The sequence below is a fragment of the Nuphar pumila genome, chromosome 17, assembly GCF_984573655.1.
Source record: "Nuphar pumila chromosome 17, dmNupPumi1.hap1.1, whole genome shotgun sequence".
In the NCBI taxonomy this organism is placed as follows: domain Eukaryota; kingdom Viridiplantae; phylum Streptophyta; class Magnoliopsida; order Nymphaeales; family Nymphaeaceae; genus Nuphar; species Nuphar pumila.
Window position 1 is genome coordinate 77,214,756 of NC_143265.1, and position 22,450 is coordinate 77,237,205.

General features: G+C 36.4%; 1 protein-coding gene across 1 annotated transcript in view; it reads left to right on the plus strand.

Annotated features, from left to right (window-relative positions):
• LOC149812312 (uncharacterized) overlaps positions 1-13,995 on the plus strand; it is a 40,713-nt gene extending 26,718 nt beyond the window's left edge. The window contains exons 8-16 of the mRNA XM_089993027.1: positions 1,327-1,386; positions 1,650-1,732; positions 8,021-8,355; positions 8,454-8,545; positions 8,634-8,763; positions 9,964-11,102; positions 11,198-11,496; positions 13,150-13,320; positions 13,416-13,995. Of these exons, the coding sequence (XP_089849153.1) occupies positions 1,327-1,386; positions 1,650-1,732; positions 8,021-8,355; positions 8,454-8,545; positions 8,634-8,763; positions 9,964-11,102; positions 11,198-11,496; positions 13,150-13,320; positions 13,416-13,539 (2,433 nt within the window). The 3' untranslated portion in view covers positions 13,540-13,995. The remainder of the gene's footprint in view (positions 1-1,326; positions 1,387-1,649; positions 1,733-8,020; positions 8,356-8,453; positions 8,546-8,633; positions 8,764-9,963; positions 11,103-11,197; positions 11,497-13,149; positions 13,321-13,415) is intronic.
• The last annotated feature ends 8,455 nt before the right edge of the window (positions 13,996-22,450 follow it).

Below are 22,450 nucleotides of genomic sequence, written 5' to 3' on the forward strand. Positions count from 1 at the left end.
TGAATTGACTCCCAGTCCCTCAGTTTCTAGCTTATATTGTTTTTGTAAAGCATTTTTTCCTGGAGTGAAAAACTTTCTAACCAGAGGTTGGGTTGTCTCACACTTGTACTGTCACATGAAGCCTTGAATATGGTTATTCATGCTCATCAGGTTTGTCAGTGGTTTCAGGAGGATGTGTATAGTGTCAGAATGCATTTGGGGAACTGAAGATCTTGTTTTATGCAGCTTCTCCGTCCTCATGGGCTTTTTGTGATGTTGGGTATTTTATGGTCTTGTCATTGATATGTATAGTCATTCTTTATTGTTGCTAGGTCCGTCTTATAATTATTTTGTCATCATCTTTTCTCTTTTGGTTGTTGTCTGGGTGAAAAGTAGCTTTGATTTTTATTGGCTTTTGTAGTCCTGATCATAAAATATCCATAGTTTTCAAGAAGTATATTTCAACCTCAGGCTGTGCTGTGTAGACATTTCAGCTGTCTTATCTGCACATTTTGGTTATCAATTGTCAGCTATGTGGCTGGAAGTGTCAAACTGGTGGTTCTCTTGAAGGGAGCAGTTGTATGTGGAAATGGCTTACATAAAATGATGACTGCGTATTTTTAGTGATATTGAGAATGTATAAGGTGTTGGTATTGGACATGAAACAGGGTCCAATGGCACAGCTACATATTCCAAACATATGGATGCCCACATGGATGCACACAAATTGCAGAATTAAGATTAGCCTCTTGATGTAGCTCTTGGTCAATATGGACCTATTCCCAATGAATATAGAACCTTAAACCATAAACACAAATAAAAAAAGGAAGGATGATGATGAGTTGCATGAAATTAGAATTAGCTCTTAGCATTTTAAGGTAAGCATGGTTGGAAGATACAATAACCTTGGTGTATGACATTGTCACAAGCATCATGGTTACGACACTTGAACGGAAGAGTTTGTGACATTAACATTGATCCTTTATTTGGTCTAAATTCTTATGTATTCTTTAGCTTCTACAGTTTGTAACTGGCAATGCACGAGCATGCATTGGACTGATATTGTCATAGTGGTGTTCTAGAACATTTTAAACTGCACCCTCTTGTTTCCAGGAATTACTGTTTTATTGCTTAAAAGAATTCAGTATAACATGCATACACTCTTTTAATCTTAAATTTATACGAATATTTAGTCCTGTAAGTAGTTAAGTTATATTTTTGCTCTGTTGCAGATCCTTTATTATTCTATTTTGGTGTTATCTGTTGCCTAAATAGTGTTCTTTTTCCGGTGTAATTGTTGCATCATTTACTTTTTTTTAACGTATCTTGTAGTCCATTTTGGTGTAGAGTGGGAAATCTGCGGCTATCTATGCATGTGCTAAAGAGCAAGGTTTTCAAATAATTGAGGTATCTTAACAGTCTCATTTTTTTTCTTTTTGAGTGAAAACCTAGTAACATACTTGTTAAATTATATAGTCTATATTGGCCTTAAATTTCTTTTTTTAAAACAACCAAACAATTCAGTTGTGTGCTACATACTGGTCTCTGAACACATACTCAGCTTGGATTTCTGTTTGCATTTTAAAAGGGCGTACATGCATTTTTTTTTGTCTGTCTTATTTAGCAAGTCATATTTTGGAAAGTTTACTGTCTGCTCTTCTATTTTCTAGGTCAATGCATCTGATTGGCGGAGTGGAGCACTTGTGAAGCAAAAGTTTGGGGAGGCAATGGAATCACAATGTCTGAAAAAGTGGTTTGTAACATTTTTTTTGCACTGTGTTTTCTTGTCTATGGTCTTGTTTTGCTGGATGAATGCATTGCTTCTCTTATTATTGTAGTCGTATATCAAATGCAATCCTGAAAGCCATCTAAATTTGATAGCACCAGTGCTTACACAAGTGAGATTATGGTACAAAAAGATGTCCTAAATTCTGTTATCTATGTAAGATAATAAACTGACACCCTTTGTATAATGATCCTTCCTGATCATCCTGTTAACTTTTAGTTGTAGAGTTCCTGTTTCTATAAATATGATATTAACCTGTATAGATGTTAAACATGACAACTTCAAATAACTTTTTGGATAGCCATGGTGGCATTTCAAGAAATGTGTAGCAGTTGATAGCAGAGATAGCTAGGCAATAACTATAATGAAATGAGAACAAAAGCAAACAAGTCTCTTATGGACTTACAAGAACACAACTAACCAAGAAGAACACTAATTGATCAATCTACACCACCCACACAAGGGTAAAAAATAAATGCTTTTGTATTACACAAATGCTTAAAAAGCATTAGAGTTTACAAGGGCTTTAAGCCCTATTTATAACAAGCAAGAGGGATAGGGAGCAGCCCAACCAGCTGTTGGGCTGACCGTTGGGAGCAGCTCCAATAGCTAGTTGGAGCTGTCTCAATCAAATGTTACCAAACACAAAAATACAAAAAAATAAAAAAATAACAATTTATACAGTCAGCCCCTAATGGGCTGACTTCTATTATAAGGTAAAATGATCGAAATACCCCTGTTGGGTATTCCGGTTTACAAACATATGTGCATATATATATATATATATATATATTAGAAGCTTATCTTAACGCTCCCCCTCAAACTCAAGGCGTAACAACCGAGAGTTTGCCAAGTAAGAAGTAAAATGTAGGTGACAGGAGCGCTTTAGTGAATAAATTCGCTAGTTGATACTCAAATGGAACATAAGGCAACATGATGGCTTTCTTCAAAAATTCGTCACAAACATTGTGGTAATCCATTTCAAGGTGTTTGGTCCTTTTATAGAATGTATGATTGCTTGCAATGTATACTGCGCTCTTGTTGTCACAACATAATCTTGAGGGTTCTGCAATGTGAACTACCAAATCTTTTAATAACTGTTTCAAACATATTAATTCTGACGTAGTTGTTATCATGACATGGTACGCTGCTTCAGTGGAAGAGAGGGACACCTTCTGTTGTTTCTTGCATCTCCATGAAATTAGAGAATCACCTAAAAAACACAATAACTAGTGCTTGAGCATCTATCATTTATATCTCCTCCCCAATCAGAATCAGAATATACAATAACTTTTAACGAGGAAGATGATGAAAGAAATGACTCATAATCAATAGAATTTTTAATATATCTAATAATTCTCATTACAACACTCATATGTACAGTAGTAGGAGCATGCTGAAATTGACTAACAAAATAAATAACATGAGAAATATCAGGACGAGTAATAGAGAGATAAGACAAAGCGCCAATCATTTGTCTATATGGAGTTGGATCCTTCAGAGATTCTCCATGACCTCTGGAATCAACTTGTTTTTCATCTGAGAGTCCTGACCGTTCGATGATCTCTGCTGCATACTTAGTCTGTGATAACAAATAACCACGTGGTGAGTAGTCACTTATATTCCAAGAAAATACCTTAAAAAACCAAGTTCTGTCATATCAAAGTCAGCTTTGAGCACATCTTTGATATGACTAACTCCCTGTTTATCACCTCCTGTGATAATCATATCATCAACGTAGAGAAGTAATATCACCATTCCTGCATTAGAAGACTTAACAAACAATGCAGTGCTAGTATAACAAGATTTAAAGTGAAGTTGTGACATCATACTACTGAATCGATCATATCAAGCATTTGAGAGCTTGCTTTAGACCATAATATGCTTTTTGTAATCGATTTTGTTTTTTCTATGTGCTAAACTTAAACCTGGTGGGGGATCCATGTAAACTTCTTCATTGAGATTACCATTCACAAAGGCATATTTTACATCCATTTGAAAGATTGACTATTTTTTAATTGATGTTATAGAAATAAGGGTTCTAGCAGTGGTCATTCGAGCGACTGGACCAAATGTTTTTTCATGGTCTATTCTGTATTCTTGACTATATTCTTTAGCTACTAACCTAACTTTATATCTTTCTAATGTCTCGTTACTTTTAGTTTTTATCTTATAGACCCATCTACATCCTATAGTTTTTCTTCCTTTAGGTAATGTTTTAATTTTCCAAGTTTTGCCTTTTCTAAAGCTTTTAATTTATCATTTATTGTTTTAACCCATTCTTGATGATTGTTAGCATCATGGTAAGATGATGGTTCTACATATGAATGTATAGTCATTCGACAAGCTCTATATTTAGGTTTAAAAGAATCATATGATCCTCTAACCTACTAGGAGCCTTTGAAATTCTCATGAATTTTCTAATACTAGAGGAATCTATATCTTGATTTTGAGATTATTTTTCTAAATCACACGATGAAAGGTCTTCAGTACGTCGAGTATAGGTTTGAATTTCATTATGAGATAGGTCTATATTACCTATGTATCATGAGTGTCTTTATTGTCACTCATGCATATCATGAATGTTATCACATCTTTCATGCTCATTGAAAAGGTCGAAAAGGAATGAATAGTCACAATGCTCTTGGATTTTCTCTTTATTAAATTCATTTTCGTTTTCAAGAAAAGTTACATTTCTTGAAACATATAATTTGTTCATTTCAATTTTATAACATTTATACCCCTTTTGGTTTTTGGCATAGCTTAGAAAAACACAAGGGATAGCTTTTGAGAAAAGTTTGTCATTTTTGTTGGTAAGGACAAGACATTTACAACAAAAAACTCTCAACCTTTTATAATCAGGAGATGTTTTAAATAAATTTTCAATAGGAGAAATGTTTTTAATGGTTTTTGAAGGCATTCTATTTATCAAATAAATCGTCGTAATAGCGGCTTCGGCCCAAAACATTTTTGGAATATTTCTTGATATAAGAAGCGTTTTAGTAGTCTCAATAGTATGTCTATGCTTCCTTTCGGGTAGTCCATTTTGTTGAGGTGTATAAGTACATGATTTTTTATGAATAATCTCATGTAAGTCAAGATAATTTTTGAACTTCTTTGACACAAATTCTCGTCCAGAATCGGTTCTAAAGATTTTAATATTGGTTTTAAATTGAGTCTTTGTATATCAATGAATTTTTTTGAAACAATCAAATCCTTTGGATTTGTGTTTAAGAAAATATATTTAAGAGTGTACTATAATTATTCACAAACACGACATAATAAGATATTCTTCCTTTGGATATAACCAGAGCCAGTATCCGTACATCTAAAATGAATTTTTAGATATAAAATAACTAGGCCCAAAGGGTAAATATTTCATTTTACCAATGATACAATCTTCACAAACAAAATCCCTTTCTTTATAACTTGTAAGAAATGAAAACAAATGTAATTTGGACACACTAGGATGTCCTAGTCTTTTGTGCCAATTTTCTATTATTTTTCTTTTTCATAAAATTACAAAAAGTATGTTTTGATAATTCAAGATTGTCTATAATATAGAGATCTCATCTTCTATAGCCTCGCTCAATCGGCTTCCCAGACTGAAGATTCTATATCAAACAATCATTAGATGAAAACAAAATTTTACATCTATGATCCATAATTTGGGAAACGAATAAGAGGTTTAAATTCAATTGTGGTAGTACTCTAATATTTGATAAAGAAAGTTTATTGTTTTTTAAAAAACCCAAAACTTTTAATCTTTAAGGAAGTTCTATCGGTGGTTGAAACATAAAATTCATTTAGGTTAGTATGACATTCGGATAATATGGACTCATTTAGGGTTATATAGAAGGAAGCACTGGAATCAAGAATCCAAGAAGTTTTATCGGGGTTAATGCTTGTGGATACGGTCGCACCCGAAAAGGAGGAAGCTTGATTTTTGAACATTGGTTGTAGTGCCTCCATGAGTTGTGCCAAAGATAATAAGCCGATGCATTTGGAGTCGTCTACATCATTTTTTTAAAAGATGGTCCCACCAAAGCCACCTTCTTATCATCTCTTTGATTTTCTTTCTTTTTTTTGAGGCAAAAAGGCTTGATGTAATCTAGCTCATAACAATGGTAACATATTATTTTGTCACTTCTTATATTCATGATCGCCTCTTTTATCATTTTGACTTCTTTCATAGTCATTGAAATTTCTTCCAAAGTCAGGAGGTTTATAACTCCTTATGTAATTTTTGGGCTTTGACATAGCAAACATGAAATCTTCATCTTTTGAAGATGATGGTTTTTTCAACCTATTTTCTTTTATAGTTAATTTTTCAAGAGTTTTAACTATGGTAGGTACACCTCCTCTATGAATAAGGGCCGATTTGGTCCCTTCAAATTCAGGTCTAAGCCCATTAATAAATTGATAAAAATGTTTCATTCTAATTTATTTTTCACGGAGTTCTATATCTTGGGGGCAATGTCATTTTGGCTCTAGAAGAGCTAATTCATCCCAAAGAAGGGAGGGGGCAATGTAATATTCTCTAATGTTCATCTCTCCTTGGGTTATTGTTTTCACTTTATTTTGTACATTGCATATGTGAGCAATATCCTTAAGACTATATATATCTTTAGGATACTTTCATGCATCTTTAGCAAAGTCAAATTTAACTAAGCTAGAGCATTTTTTATTGTCAACACTATTGATGAGCCTTCCACTTATCTTGGAATGACCCATCCTCCACTCTTTCTATTTTTTCTCATATTTGGTGATGGCTTTAAACATCTCTTCTCCTTGAAGAGCCACCTTTCTATTTTCAATCTTGTAAGTATAAGTTTAGGCTCTCTTTCGGTGCCATCAACCAAACCCTATAGAGCCTTTTCCCATATTTTATATTTCACTATGGATGCCCACATCACATAGTTGGTATCATTGAGTCTCATGGGAATGAAGGCAATCACTTCTCTTTCATCTTCCATTTTTAGCAAGAATTTTGTTGAGATCTTTTGATGGTGTGCTTCCCAATGCACAAACCGATGTTACACAAATTCTCACGATCCACTTGGCCTTTCCGAATGAATGACCCAAGAGCACCAAAGCTTTAATACTATGTCATGAAATGAGAACAAAAACAAACAAGTGTCTCTTATGGACTTACAAGAATACAACTAACCAAGAAGAACACTAATTGATCAATCCAAACCACCCACACAAGGGTAAAAAAATAAATGCTTTTGTATTACACAAATGCTTAAAAAGCATCGGAGTTTACAAGGGCTTGAAGCCTTATTTATAACATGCAAGAAGAATAGGGAGCAGCCCAACTAGCCGTTGGGAGCAGCTCCAATAGCTAGTTGGACTTGTCTCAATCAAATGGTACCAAACACAAAAATACAAAAAAACAAAAAAATAACAATTTATACAGTCAGTTCCTAATGGGCTGACTTCTGTTATAAGGTAAACTGACCAAAATATCCCTGATAGGTATTCCAGTTTTATATATATATATATATATATATATATATATATATATATATATATATATATATATATATATATATATATATTAGAAGCCTATCTTAACAATAACACACTGGACTCTGGAGGCTTCAAACAATGCCCACAGTGAGATTGATGAGACACATCTGTTAATAAACCTTGTGCTTTGTGAAAAATAACCATAATACCCTTTAAGCAATGGATATTTTACAAGCAGGAAAATACATATATTTGTATAATTCTACCCTTAGTGTGCATCTCTAACCACATTTATCTATGCCATTAGTCATGGTGCATATAGTGGTGCTTGCAGCTAATGTGATTTGTGATCATACCATATAGAGTTTCTAACAGAACATATCATGTCAATGATTACCAAGTTTCAGGTATTATATGATCCTGTTGTATCATTACAATTCAGTTAATTGCTAACTTATGAGAAATTTCTCTTAGCATGCATAGTTAAGTTATTAGTTTATAATACTGTGGTATGTTTACAAATGCATCTTAAATTGCAGTTTTAGTAGATAAAAGGTTGGATTCATTAAAATGTATTGTATTCTTGTGTTCTGAGCACGGTTACATGTTCATCCATCATGTGATGCCATGCTTACATCAGTAAACATTAGGTTTGGAGTTCATACATAAAATGCCTTACAAATCATGAACCCCATAAGTGCAGAGCTAAACTCTTTAGCAGTCTTTGACAATCGAGCTGTTGGCAAATTCTGATTTTTTCAATTGCATTTCTTTTTACAGGTCTCATGAAGATCCCGTTGGATCATGGAATAAGCATCTTACAGAAATCTTCCCAGATGAAACAGAAAGCATGGATTGCGGAGATTCAGAAGATGTTGAAAAAAAGTTTTCTGAGTCTGTTTCAAGATCATCTTGCCTGGGACAAGTAAATATTATGGAGATGGAAGTTTCTTGTAATGTTATGGAGTATAGAAACATAGGTAGTCAAAGTGAAACTAAGACTCTGATTGTCTTTGAGGATTTTGATACAATATTTGATGAAGACCGTGGGTTAATTGCAACTATACTAGAACTTGCTGAAACAGCAAAGCGGCCCATTATTCTGACAAGCAATAGTAAGGCCATATCTAATTTTTAAGTCATTACAACTTCTATGATACTTGTGCATTTATTTAGTTTCTGATCTTAAAGTTGTATGCTTGCAACCTTACAGGTAGGGACCCTATTCTGCCTCCATTTTTGGATAGGCTCGTGGTCAATTTTACTCTTCCAACATTAGATGAGTTGGTTTCCCATGTGTACATGGTATATGCTTAGTTTGACTATTAAAATTTCTTTACATATATGGACCAAAAGGGTTAACTGTTAGCTAATCAATAAATTGCTTTTGTAGGTTTGTGTTTCAGAGGCGGTCAATGTTTCATCTCATTTAATACAGCATGTTGTTAGATTTTGTCAAGGTGATATAAGGAAGGCCATCATGCTCCTCCAGTTTTGGTGCCAGGGTAGAGGAGATCAAGGAGGTAAGCATGTTGAGAATTTCAATATCTGGAAAGATCATAGCATGGAAAGTTGTCAGAAATTTGCTAAATATTACATGGCTAGCATTGAGTCATTTGAGCAGAAAACACAAAAGTTGTACAACTTTATAGGATAATCATAGTTCTGCAGCTTGACATCCCAGCCCCAATGAAGCTGCAAACCCACAGGGTTTGGTGCTATCATGGTGGGATTGTTACCCACTTCAGCAATATCCAGCCTTGCTGTGGCTAAAAATAGCATGATGAGAATGATCTTTTCAATGGATTGATCGTTGTAGGTGACTGGACTGATTTTAGACAGCGTTGACCTCTCGATGTCCTTTTCACTAGCATAATTCCTGCAGGTGGAAATTTGTGGGATCATGGTGCACCCTCTTTTTTAGCAAAGCTGCTGTCGGATCGTGTTAGAAAGTACAAATCGTTACATGATACGCTTGTGTATGGATAATTACTATGTGCCTATATGGTGTGTGCTTGCGTGCATGCATGTGTCTAGGTATCAATGTGAGAGACGCTCACAATAAATTTGGTAACTTTAATTGCAAGCTAGGTAATTCCTATGTCGCAGGAACATGTGTTGGCTATGTGTCTAGTGACCTGACACAACAAGAAGCACGAGACATGCCTATGACATGTACAGACAATATTTTGTTAGTTTCTTTAATCATTTAATAGTTTTTAAGAATATTTTCAATAATAATTTTCTTATATATTAAAAATTAGACAAATATTTTTTAATCAATAAAAAAGTAAAAAAATCCATGTCCTCGTGACCTATCTTTGAAAAAAGTTATGAAACTCATGTCCTAAACTCGTATGGGGACATGGTTCGTGTTAGTCTTTGTGACAGTAATCCATACAAGTTCTCCAGTCGGCTGCCAGAGTAAAATTACACTGCATTTCCTGTTCTCTTCTGCGTGATTCAGAAATTCACCTTTTATATGTCCCTTCCCTGTGTGTTTTCTGAAATGCAGCAATGGATATTTTCCCCTTATTTATGAAAAAGTGTAAATTTCTTGCACTGGGTCCTTAGGTTGTTCATGCACTTGACAAGAGTGAATCTAAACAGCAAGCTTCTTGTGATATCCAATCTGCCATGCTTCTCAATTCCGTTTTTTTGGTACCTTTGGCATAAGTACGGAATTGAGAAATTCTAATGCAGTAGTTTCTGATGGTTTTCAGGCAATAAATCTTTATGTATTTATGGGTCACTACCTTTCAATATTGATGCTGGACATTATGTGATACAGAAGGTGATTCCTTGGGGTTTTCCTTCTCAGTTATCAGAATACATTGAGAAAGAGATCTCCGAATCACTGGCCAAGATGAAAACCAACACTTTGTTGACCAATGAAACCATAATCGAAGAGCTGGTCACTGAGGAAAATTTGGATGGTCTACTTGGACATGAGAATGATGACATAAACAACAAAGCCCATGAGAATGACTTTTCAAAATGGAACTGGTCAGTGCATGATTGTGCTATAGAGTCATCAATGATCTCTGATAATATTAGTCCTTCCAAGTTTGTAGAAACGACCAAGCAGTTAAGGCACAGAAGGCGTGTTGTGCTTTCAGACTCTGAAGATGAGCTTTGCACTGACAAACTAGATCTGTCAGAGCAACGACCTCAGCATCTTGGTGAAGAATTATTGCTAGATGTTTCGAGTGATTCCTTTCCTGTGAAAGTACCTCCTAATATGGATTATTCCGGTCTGGAGTTACATGAGGATCTTCTGAGAGGTCCCAAGACAAATGAAGATCCTTGCAGTCGTCAAACAAATGGATCTCCTGAAGCTTCCTGCATTCCAGAACTATCTTTCGTGGCTGAAACAAAAATATACAATGGAGGAGACTTGGAGCAAACATCATCATTGTCTTGCTTTCCTGATACTATGCAGGATGCCGCCTACTTGGGCAGTGTAAATTTAATTAACCCTGGAAAAACTGATGGAGAATTGGACAGGATTTCTGAAACTATGTATGGGAGCATGTGTGATATGGCTACAGAGTCAATTCTTGGCTGTGACGATTCTCGTGTTGAACCCCCACAGGAAATTTTCGGAGTATGCCCTTTGATAGATGAATGCAGCCGCGCAGATTTTACTACCAGTTTTATGACCAAAAGAAATTTGAAGCGTCCAGTGATGGCTGATTTAATTCAGGAGACATGGAAGAAGCTGCGGAGCCAAGGGGTGAAAATCAAGTCATGTATTGAAACAGAACAATGTGCATGTTCTTCACTAAAGATTGCTACCAGACTAACTGAACTTATTTCAGATGCTGATATGATGCTTAGTGTTGGTCATATGCTTGTTGATGTAAGTGGTTTTTAGCTAATTCAGTTTTTCTGAGACAAAAGCACCAACGGAAATACTGTTTGATTTTGCAAGAGGCTTACCACATATTTCTGCAGGATCATCCGCAAGCATCAATATTTCCCTCTGTTGAACAAGATATGAAATATGGTGGCGATCAGCATGTGGAGTTAATGTCCACATTTGCTGAGCATGGCCTTTGCTTTTATGCAAAGAAGTGTGATGAAATGAAGAGAGATCTGGATCTTTCCATTGAGTTTGACTTGGCTCTGGAGATGCTGGCCTCCAGCATGGATGGTCTGGCACTGGGAAAACTGGTTATGCTGGACAGCGGTGATGGCTCATCTAGTCATCCAAAATTTCTTGAGAAATTGACATTGGGGATGCCGTCTGATAGGTACTTTCTTTCACAAGGTTGATACTTTTGTTCTCTTTGCTAATCTTATTTTATGGTCTCCTTCATTTGCTTCTGATTAGAAAAAATTCAATACTTTCTAACAAGTATGATTGTTTTGCAGTGAGTAATGTTATTCTCTTGGTGAATCTTGATTTAGTCATGTTCATCTTCTTTCAGTTATTCAAACAAAACCACAAAATCAAATAGAAATTCCTTAATGCATTTAAAGGGTTGTATATGTTTTGTTAATGATGGTTCTGGAACTGGAAGAGAAAATTTAGATGTTTATAGTGTTGGGTTAATTGGTCACTACCTGCTGAACGATTGATTATGCTATAATGATAGTAGTTGTTTGTATCAAGGTTGTAAGTATTGTATCTTTACGTGTGTGTATCGGTCGGGCCCAAATTAAGAGCGGATCATATCTCATCTTAAAATATTATAAAATTTTAATAAAATTTTTTCTAAAAAATCCAAAAAAATAAAGAAAAATAAAGGAAAATAAAAAAAAATCTAAAAAATCATATCACGTGAAATAATGATGTATTGCACAAAATACAACCATAAAATCACATATGAAACATTTATGTCTCTATGAGTTAGATGAGACATCATCAAACATCAACTAGTATAGAATCATAAATAATATTGTATGCATATCTCACAAGAACAATGCAAAATATTAAATATCTTGCAATTAATAACATGCCACAAGACTCATACTTTCATATTACATAAACAAAAATATTATGACAATAGTTGCACTCGATTTTCAATCGGTTGTCGCTCATTACTTGAGTGTCTCATTGCCATGCTGGATCATCTGATGCCATCTTTGTTGGAGTGTAGAGCTTGATTTCTACCTTGATATAAACTCATTTGAGTGAAAAATGGTGTAAATGCATTTTTATTTTAGCAAACTGCAAAATCCATTTTTCTTGTGCACGGATCGACCTCCAAATCGCTCTCACGATTCTTAGGGTGCGTGGATACCTGTCTAATGACTTTTGCACAAATGTGGGAGTCGGCCCGCAAGAGGTCTTCAAAACCCAAAACTGAAAAATTACAATTTGGTCATTTTTTAAGAGTGCTGACCCTGTATCGTATGATATGGTACGATATGAGCATGTATTGTATGATACAGCTATGATACATATTGTATTGTATCTATATTCTAAATAGTAACAATATGTATTGTACTTTATTGTGCAATACATAGAACATTGGTTTGTATTATCGATAGACAAGAGGTTGGATGTTCATTGTGTTTCACACTCAATCCAATCACACCTGTTTTGTGTTGCTTGTGCTGTATGTTCTACCGAAGATGTCTCCCGGTTTGGACCCTCTCTTCTGTGTTCCTTTTCTCTGGTAGTCTGTGAGACTACCGTCACTATGTAAATTCTTTGTACCCTTAACGATCTCTCTTCGTCGTCTCTGAATCTTGTTAATAATATTTTTCTGTTCTCTAAAAAAAGTATTAAATGAGCACCGGCTCCAAGCATTAATGATATTAATTTTCAGAATATGCAATTGTATTATTTTCTGGATGCATTATATTTTCTTGATCTGTTCACAAAGCTAGTCATTTGTGTAGTTTTTGTGACTTGATTTTAGAGTTAATTTTTTGGCCCTTATTGCCTTGCTCCACAGACTTGAACATAGCATGATGCTTTCCGATGCACTGCTGTCAGTGGTCCCTATGCGATCATATATGGCTTCCAGGGGTGCCGCATTTCATGAATACTTGTCTTTCTTGAGCCAAATTTCCAAGGGAGAATCTGCTCGTCTGGCACAAGCAGATAATTCCACAAGATATGGCAGGTATCACTTGCCTGCACAACCCAATGTGCACGTTCACAGATGCACACTGATATGCACACAAGGTCAGGGTTTCATACCATTCTTGTTGATTGCAGGGTGCGGGGTTCCTGTCATTACTTGAGGACAGGAGCATTCTCAATGTCTGCTGAAGATGTTGTCCTGTTAGATCAACATGGCTGCTACATGAAAAGAGTTTCGAAATCCATTGGTGAAGGGTAACATCCAATGCAATGCAGTAACTGTTTTTCGTCTGTCTAGTTGTGTTATCCTTTTCTATGCACGCAACGTGCACAACTTGGCAAAATGAGGCCAGTAGACCATGTACATGCGGTCGCTGTAACTAGAAATCCAGAAAACAGACGAAGAATGAGAACCAACGTCTGAGAATTGACTTTGTTAAGGTCGTCCATAGCATATACAGTTGCATGAAGAACATGATGCTTCTACGTCTTGGTCAAGACTCGGCATGGAGCTCAGAAACGAGAAAGCAGCGACACAACAAAATTTCAATGTTCTGCTATAAAGGAATTCCTAGTCTTCAACCCAGCCATGTAGATCAAGTATTTGTAGTGGCTGACTTTTTACGTTGATAATTTATTTTTGGCTCAAAAGGGAGCTGCATACGTTAACCGTGGACTTCATTTTGCCAAATAAAAGAATGCGATCCTTTTTCCCTTTCCTTTTCCCCCTTCATTTGGTGTCTCTGCTGGTTTGCTCAGAGGGGGGTGTTAGAGATATGTTTTAAATGACAACATTATTATGCAGGGTTCGCGTTGGGGGGTCACCTGAACGTACTTTGGAGTTCATGAGCTCCCATATTCTAAGTACTAGTAGGTGTCACGTTTCTGCTATTATCATTTTTTTTTTACAGGCAAGCTGGGGTTAGGCAAACCCCCACCAGTTACACAAGGTACCATTGGGTTTTGAACTTGCAACCGTCCCAACACAAGGTGACATGCACTAACAGCTCCTACCAAGCAAGCGGAGCCCCCGGTGGTCTGCTATCATCATTTTCTTGCTTCTAGGAATTTCCTTATATCTCGATGACAAAGCTTACACTTGTATATTGAGAGATCAAGTTCATAATTCCATTGTGCTACTGATCTTTATAAGCCTTGGTCGTGCTACCCATGCCCAGGCATCCTAAATCTCTGATTCACTTGAGCTTTGCTCCCGATATTAGGGCTTGCGTTTAGTAAAAGGAAAACCAGTCTTGAATGTTTTTTAATTTTCTTTTTATGCCTAAAGCTTTACAAACAACCAAAAAATATATTAAAATTTTCAAATACCTCCCAAACGTTTTGGCCTACCAAACTCTTCAGACTTTGCAAATGCCCACCAAAGTTTTTACTTGCGATAATCAAATGACTCCAATCATAAACTAATGTTGGGTTGTTCCTGGGTTTAACTTAACCCATATTGTGAAATTATCATTTTACCCTTATAATTGCAAAAGTAAAATTATTAGTTTACCCTTACTCTAGAAGAACGAGCAAAGTTTGACTGGTAAGGCTGTCAACTGAATGTATTTAGCAAAAAAATTATTGCCTACGATGATAATTGAATTGTTGACCTTCCTAACAAAAACCAAAGCTCTAACTAATACACTATGAAGTTAGTGCATAATTATTTTCTGAAAAAAATTATATATTTATATTGTGATAAGCTAATCAACCCAACAATTACTCTATCCACTATAACGCAATTGAGTCCATTTGGTTCATCATTGATAAATATTTGAATACAAACTAAATGCATTTTCATTTGACCCAAAAGCGGACGTGGTTATATATAGTTAACAAAAGTTTTACTAATTCAAGAATCAAGATCAATTAGCTATTGCTATGACAGTAACTATGTGAGTTTTAAGGTTTTCATTTAGATCTAACAACTTAGTTCACTTAATTTTGAGGTTATATAGATTTAAGAAAAGTGGTGGTTGCCTAACACTTTTTGTGCTTATCGGGAGCCTATCACCCCTAAATAAATAGGGGTTTCAGGTTGTTTTTTGCAAATCTGATATGTTGGCGTTGATTTGATAAAAAAACATGATTTTTTAATCGTTGACTATTTTTGAAAATTGTGGACTGCTGGTTTTTAAATCTTATAAAAACCTAACTACTTATCATAATCGGAAGATTCAAGAGCCTATACTTATAAAATTAAGCATGTAGATCACATTTGTATGATGAGATTTTAGTGGATCAAGTAATTGTTGGGTTGATTGGCTTATCACAATCTAAATATATAAAATTTTTTTGAAAAATAATTAATAACAAGCTTTATAGTGTAGTGGTTAGAGGTGTGGTTTTTGTTAGGTATGGTCAACCTTATTTTGTTTGTCCTTTTAGAGTAAGGATAAATTAATAATTTTATTTTCATAGTTATAAAGGTAAAATGGTAACTTCACAACATGAGTTAGGTAAAACTAAGAACAAACGAACGATTAGTTTATGATGAGTGTCATTTGATTAACCCAAGTAAAAACTTTGGTGGGCATTTGCAAAGTCCGAAAGCTGTTGGGTTTGTGGATGAATTAGGCCAAAACATTTGGGGTTATTTAAAAATTTCCCAAAATTATATTTCAAGAATGGCTTTTCGCGTAGTTTTCAATGCTTTTTTGTGGCACAAACATGGAATAAGCTTCATTCTCACTAGGGCTATTCTCCTAGATTTACAAAATGTATTGTAATTCTTACCAGCTTATTGTTGAATCAAAACGAAAATCTGATACCAACTGGGGCTCCACTTGTCTGGTAGGAGCAGCTAGTGCACGTTGCAACTTCGAATCCCAATGGTATAGTTGTATGACTGGTAGGGGTCTGCCTAACCCCGGCTTGCCTATAAAAAAACGATAATCTGATTAGTCGCGCTAATGAAAAGAAAAAACATCCGTTACGACGCCCAACCTGATTAGGGCTCAACAAGCCTGATCCCAGCCTGGTTTAGTTACAATCAGGCTTAGGCCGGGCCCTTTAGGCCTGACCTAGTTAATGGGCCTGTCGGGCACTGTGTATTTTGCACATGGGCTCAGCCTTTTCAGATGGTGCAGACTGAGTTTAGTTGGGTCTGGCCCAGCCCGAGTTTAATTGCAAAGGTCCGTCTTTCAAGAAACATCTCAATTAAATGTTTCTCTTAGTAATTCATTCACTTAACTCCAATCAACATTTAACCATTTGTAGTTAATATTAAAGAAATTACCCTTTTCTTTTCTTCAAATTCTTGAACACCCAAAATAAGAGACCTACCTTGAAGATCTCTTTTTGTCAATTTCCTTTTTTTTTTATCTTCTTCTCAACTTACTCTGTCTCCAAGTTAAGTGCTAAACAAGAGACTGACCCTTGTAATCTTGAGGCAGTCTGTTTTTCTTTTATAAATTGGACGGGGAGTAACCTAGAGCATAGTGACAAACGTTTTTTAAGGTAAAATCTCAATTTTCAAAAACTCGTGATAAATTAAATTTTTTTCATAAATCTCGCATTTTTTGGCAAAATCTTGGCAATAAAAAAATTAATTAAAAATCTAAAAATTATTTTTTATACAAAAATATTAATAAAAATTATCTAAAAATAAAAATACACAGTTTTTTATGATAAATAGCCATTTAAAACCCACATGGGCTTGGCACCACCTTATTGGAGATTTTTAGTCACATATCACTCATTTTTGCTTGAGATATCTCAATCTCAACTATAAATAGACCCTTTTGGGATCTCTCTTTTCCATAAGTTGAAGTTTGAGAAATTTAGAGAATAAAAAAATTCTCTCTTTCTCTTCTCTTCTCCTCTCTCCCTCAAGCATTCCTCCTCCTCTTTGGCTCCTCTCTTGGTGGCTGAAGTGAAGAAGAAGGAAACTCCTTCAGCCCAAGGTAGGCCATCTTTCGCCTCTTTTATCATTTTTCTTTTTCTTATTTTTTTTTAATTTCTCAAATCGCCCCCCCCCCCCCCCTTTCTTCTCTTCTTTCTCGCAATTTCTTTTCAATATCATGCAAATAGCTATGTAGATTTAGTTTAATTTCATGTTAATTCTATTTCTATGTTTTGATCAATTCAATTTTCTATTTACTTTGTACACTTTCATTCTAGGCATTTAGAATTGAGATTTGATCTTCAATAGATCAAATTCTATATTCTATGGGCAAAATTAATTTCAATTTATGCCCCAATATTTTTAATTTCATTTTAGATACTTATATTTGTGTTTTTATATCATTTTTATTATCATCTATGATCTATAATGATAGATCTCACGTTTGATCATTGGATCAAATCATTTATGAGATTTTATTTCATTCAATTATGTTGAGATGATATTTTCAATTATGGTCCATTTTTGCTTTCATCATTTCACATATAATTAGAAGTTATTTTGATCTAATTTTTTTAATGAATCATCATAAATATGTTTTCGGGATCTCCACCAAAAATTAGATCAATCTGAGTTGGTATTATCCCTAAAAAAAATCGGGATTCAGACCCTATCATTTTGAGCCATCTGAATTTTCCCAAAAATTAGATCAACTTGTTAGAGCAATTTATCCATAACCAAAGATGATCTTTCAAATATGTAAAAAAGGAAATCTCCACCATTGCGTCTAGTTTTCTCATGTCAATTGCCATCAATTTCTATGGTGCTTTCATATCGGTTTTTGGCCAAAAACCACAATCCTGTTATACTGTGTTACTTTTAGGGTTTGGTTTTTAACCCATTTTGTTAGAGTCATATCTACCTAATGGGAGATCATTTTTGAGATCTGAAAAAAGGATCCTTTTTATCTACATGTCTAATTCATTTCAGTAAAATGTTATCTATTTCTATGAAATATTTTTATTTCTTTTGTATTTTAAGTCAGAACCTTATCTATTTATAATTTCAGGCATTATTCCAACTTAAAACCAACTTGTTGCATTCATATCTCTCTAATGGAAGATCGATTTTTAGATCTGTAAAAAGGAGTTTTTTTCTTAGAATGTCTAGTTTAGGCCTGGGTCTTTGTTCAGGCAGATGAGGCCTTGTGGGCTGTGTCCTTCATCCTCAGGCTGTAAATGTCGGATTTGTATCCTTGGTGACGTTTGACAGGTGAAATGATGCATCACAAATAATAGTTTCTTATTCTTCTCTTGCACTGTTTCTATTATTGATGTTGATGTTTCATCTTGTGATTTGGTAAAATTGATGCATCTTTGATTGCTCATCACTGGATCGTGTCTCAAGTTCCAGGTTGGCAATTAGAAAATCATTAATTTGGAGGTGTACCAAATACTTTATTTGGCAATGTCTGGTTTTCTCAAGACGATGCATATAGAGTATAGAGATATGGTGTGAAATATCGTATTGTCCTTGTAAAAATAGTGCGATTATGAAATGCTTCACAATTTGCCAAAATCCTTTCCATGCCCAAAAATGTGATTATCATTTTTTTTAGAATATTTTTACCCTTCTCACAAGCGAACCTATTGATGTTTGTGTGATAGTGACAGATGCATACATCGTACAAAACTCGCAACATCTCAATAATAAGGAGATTCACAACATTTTACAAACCAAATGAAATCCGTATAAAAAAAACCTGTGAACATGCTAACCTGAATATCAACACACGATATTCGCATCAAAAACACGTTGATCTTCTAAGGTTTGCAAGTCCTACATAAATCTTTTAGAATTTAAAAGTTTTAGCTCAGCAGGTTCGCTCCATACATTTGCGGCAGTCCTGACATTCTCTCAAACATCATGCAAACTTTCTTTAACTAAACTCGCTTAAAGTTAAGATGTAATGTCTTTTATATTTATGACATTCACAAATATGTGTTATGAATGTTTTTGCGAAAGCCATGTTACCTAATATCAAATAAGTGCGCTCTTCTGCAACTTCAAAGCAACAATCGAATAATTCAATAATCTTTCAATGAATTTATCGACGGTTCATGTTAATTATTGGTGCATAAGTTCAATTTAAGGGTGGCCATCAAGCTAGCCTAGCCCAATTAGGGCCCAACAGGCCCCAATTCACCCAACCCATTTATAATCGGGCTCCAGCAAAACCCTTTAAGCATGATATAGTTAACGAGCTAGGATTGTTTTGACCCAACCCAAAACAGGTTGGTCACGCGACAACCTATCCCGCACCCGGCCCATTGGCTACCCTTAGTTCAAAGAAAGCAATTGGGTGAAATGTTAGTGAGCGGAAAGCAACATCTCATGATGGCAAGCACATGTTGATGACACTCCAAGAAATCACCATCAGCACACGCTGATCACAGACAACACTACAAGAAACTTGTGGATTAATGACGACCTAAATCCGTCGCTAAACAGTTTAACGACAGATTAGCATTGGATTAGAGACAGATAGCTTCCATCGCAAATTTTTCGATGCTAAGTAGCGACAAAACTTATCCATCGCTAATTTGTGATAGATTAGCAACAAAAATGATCCATCGCGAGTCCTTCGCTATTTTAAATTAGCGACGGATAATATCTGTCACTAATCCGTTGCTAAATTAAAAAAAAAATTGCTCCCTGTCGGGCGGTATTCCGGCAGCAATAGGCCAGACTTGGACCGATTCGTCGGCGGCGACGGAGGAGGAAGACGACCCACCACCGGATCCCAGCAAGCCGTGCTCCCTCGTTCCCAAGATCTCCGATTGGGTCTCGCAGAGGTCGGAATGGACCGATCTCGTTGTTGACGGCCATGATGGAGACGAGGCTGGTGTCGGGGCAGATGGCGTCACGGAGGCGGTCGAGGAGGCCGTCGGAGCCGACAGGGAGGTAGGTGGCGTGGAAGCGACCTGCTCCCTGGCGCGCTCGACTGCCTCGTCCGACTCCCAGCCGTAGAGGTGATTGCAGAAATGGGGGTTGCCGAAGCGGCCAGTGAAGAAGGGTAGCATCACGTCCAACACCCGCGGGTCCACCAGCGATGTCGCTTGCATGTCCAGGTACAACGGCCGCCCCACGATCCGCACGCCCTTCATCGAGACTCCCCTGCCCTCCTCTGCTGCATCAGAGTTGGGCGACGGCTCGACAACCGTCACGACGGTCGACATTGGCCAGCGGGATCATCCGGCGAGCCTTACGACAACGAGCACGAGGCTTCGCTTCATCGATCGGCCAACGGGATCATCCGACGAGCCTTAACAATGGTCGTTTGACCTCCTCGACGCCAGGGATCCGATGAGGCCGAAGGGGAAGATCAGGACGGAGGCAAGGAAAATTTCGCTCACAAGAACGCTCGTTTGGGAACGGTTTAAATCGAGCATCAGTTTAAATTTTGAACAGGGGAGAGAGGGAAAATTTTGTGCCTTAGGTGGGACGGTTTAAATCGAAAAGTAGTGACGTAATTAGCAAAGGAATTTTTTCATCGCTAATTAGCGATAGAATATTCCGTCGCTAAGTTCCTACAATTTTTACGATAATTTTTTTTTGTCGCCGATCTGTTGATAATTAGCAACAGATTTGAGACAAAATTTGTACTGTTGCTAATTTCAAAAATATTTCAAAGATTGGCGACGAATAATGTTCTCTTGCTAAGTCTGTCGCTAATTTGCGACGAAAAAAATCTGTCTCAAATATCCGTCGCTAATCAAGGTTTTTCTTGTAGTGCATGGATGACATGTTGATAATGAAATTGTACATGCTGATCAAGTTCACAAGTTTTATTAATTCTAACATACTACAAAATCATATAATAATGGATTGTTGTAAAGCACATGCTTATCGTTCATGCATAGATGACTTTTTAAAAGATTGTCTTTCAATTCTTATGGTAGATGACATATTCTTAAAATAATAATACATGTGTATATTGTTTGCGTGATAGTGACAGATACATACATCGTACAAAACTCGCAACATCTCAATAACAAGGAGATTCACAACATTTCACAAACCAAATGAAATCCGTATAAAAAAAACCTGTGAACATGCTAACCTGAATATCAACACACGATATTCGCATCAAAAACACGTTGATCTTCTAAGGTTTGCAAGTCCTACATAAATCTTTTAGAATTTAAAAGTTTTAGCTCAGCAGGTTCGCTCCATACATTTGCAGCAGTCCTGACATTCATTCAAACGTCATGCAAACTTTCTTTAACTAAACTCGCTTAAAGTTAAGATGTACATGTCTTTTATATATATGACATTCACAAATATGTGTTATGAATGTTTTTGTGAAAGCCATGTTACCTAATCTCAAATAAGTGCGCTCTTCTGCAACTTCAAAGCAACAACCGAATAATCCAACAATCTTTCAATGAATTTATCGGCGGCTCATGTTAATTATTGGTGCATAAGTTCAATTTAAGGGTGGCCATCAAGCTAGCCTAGCCCAATTAGGGCCCAACATGCCCCAATTCACACAACCCATTTATAATCGGGCTCCAACAAAACCCTTTAAGCAAGATATAGTTAACGAGCTAGGCTTGTTTTGACCCACCCCAAAACAGGTTGGTCACGCGACAACCTATCCCGCACCCGGCCCATTGGCTACCCTTAGTTCAAAGAAAGCAATTGGGTGAAATGTTAGTGAGCGAAAATCAACATCTCAAGATGGCAAGCACATGCTGATGACACTCCAAGAAATCACCATTAACACACGCTGATCACGGGCAACACTACAAGAAACCTGTGGATTAACGACAACCTAAATCCGTCGCTAAACAGTTTAACGACAGATTAGCATTGGATTAGAGACAGATAGCTTCCATCGCAAATTTTTCGATGCTAAGTAGCGACAAAACATATCCGTTGCTAATTTGTGATGGATTAGCGACGAAAATGATCCGTCGCGAGTCCTTTGCTATTTTAAATTAGCGACGGATAATATTCGTTGCTAAATTAAAAAAAAATAATTTGCTCCCTGTCGGGCGGTATTCCGGCAGCAATAGGCCAGACTTAGACCGATTCGTCGTCGGCGGAGGATGACGACCCACCACAGGATGCCAACAAGTCGTGCTCCCTCGACCCCAAGATCTCCGATTGGGTCTCGCAGAGGTTGGAATGGACCGATCTTGTTGTTGACGGCCATGATGGAGACGAGGCCGATGTCGGGGCGGATGGCGTCACGGAGGCGGTCGAGGAGGTCGTCGGAGCTGACAGGGAGGTAGGTGGCGTGGAAGCGACCTGCTCC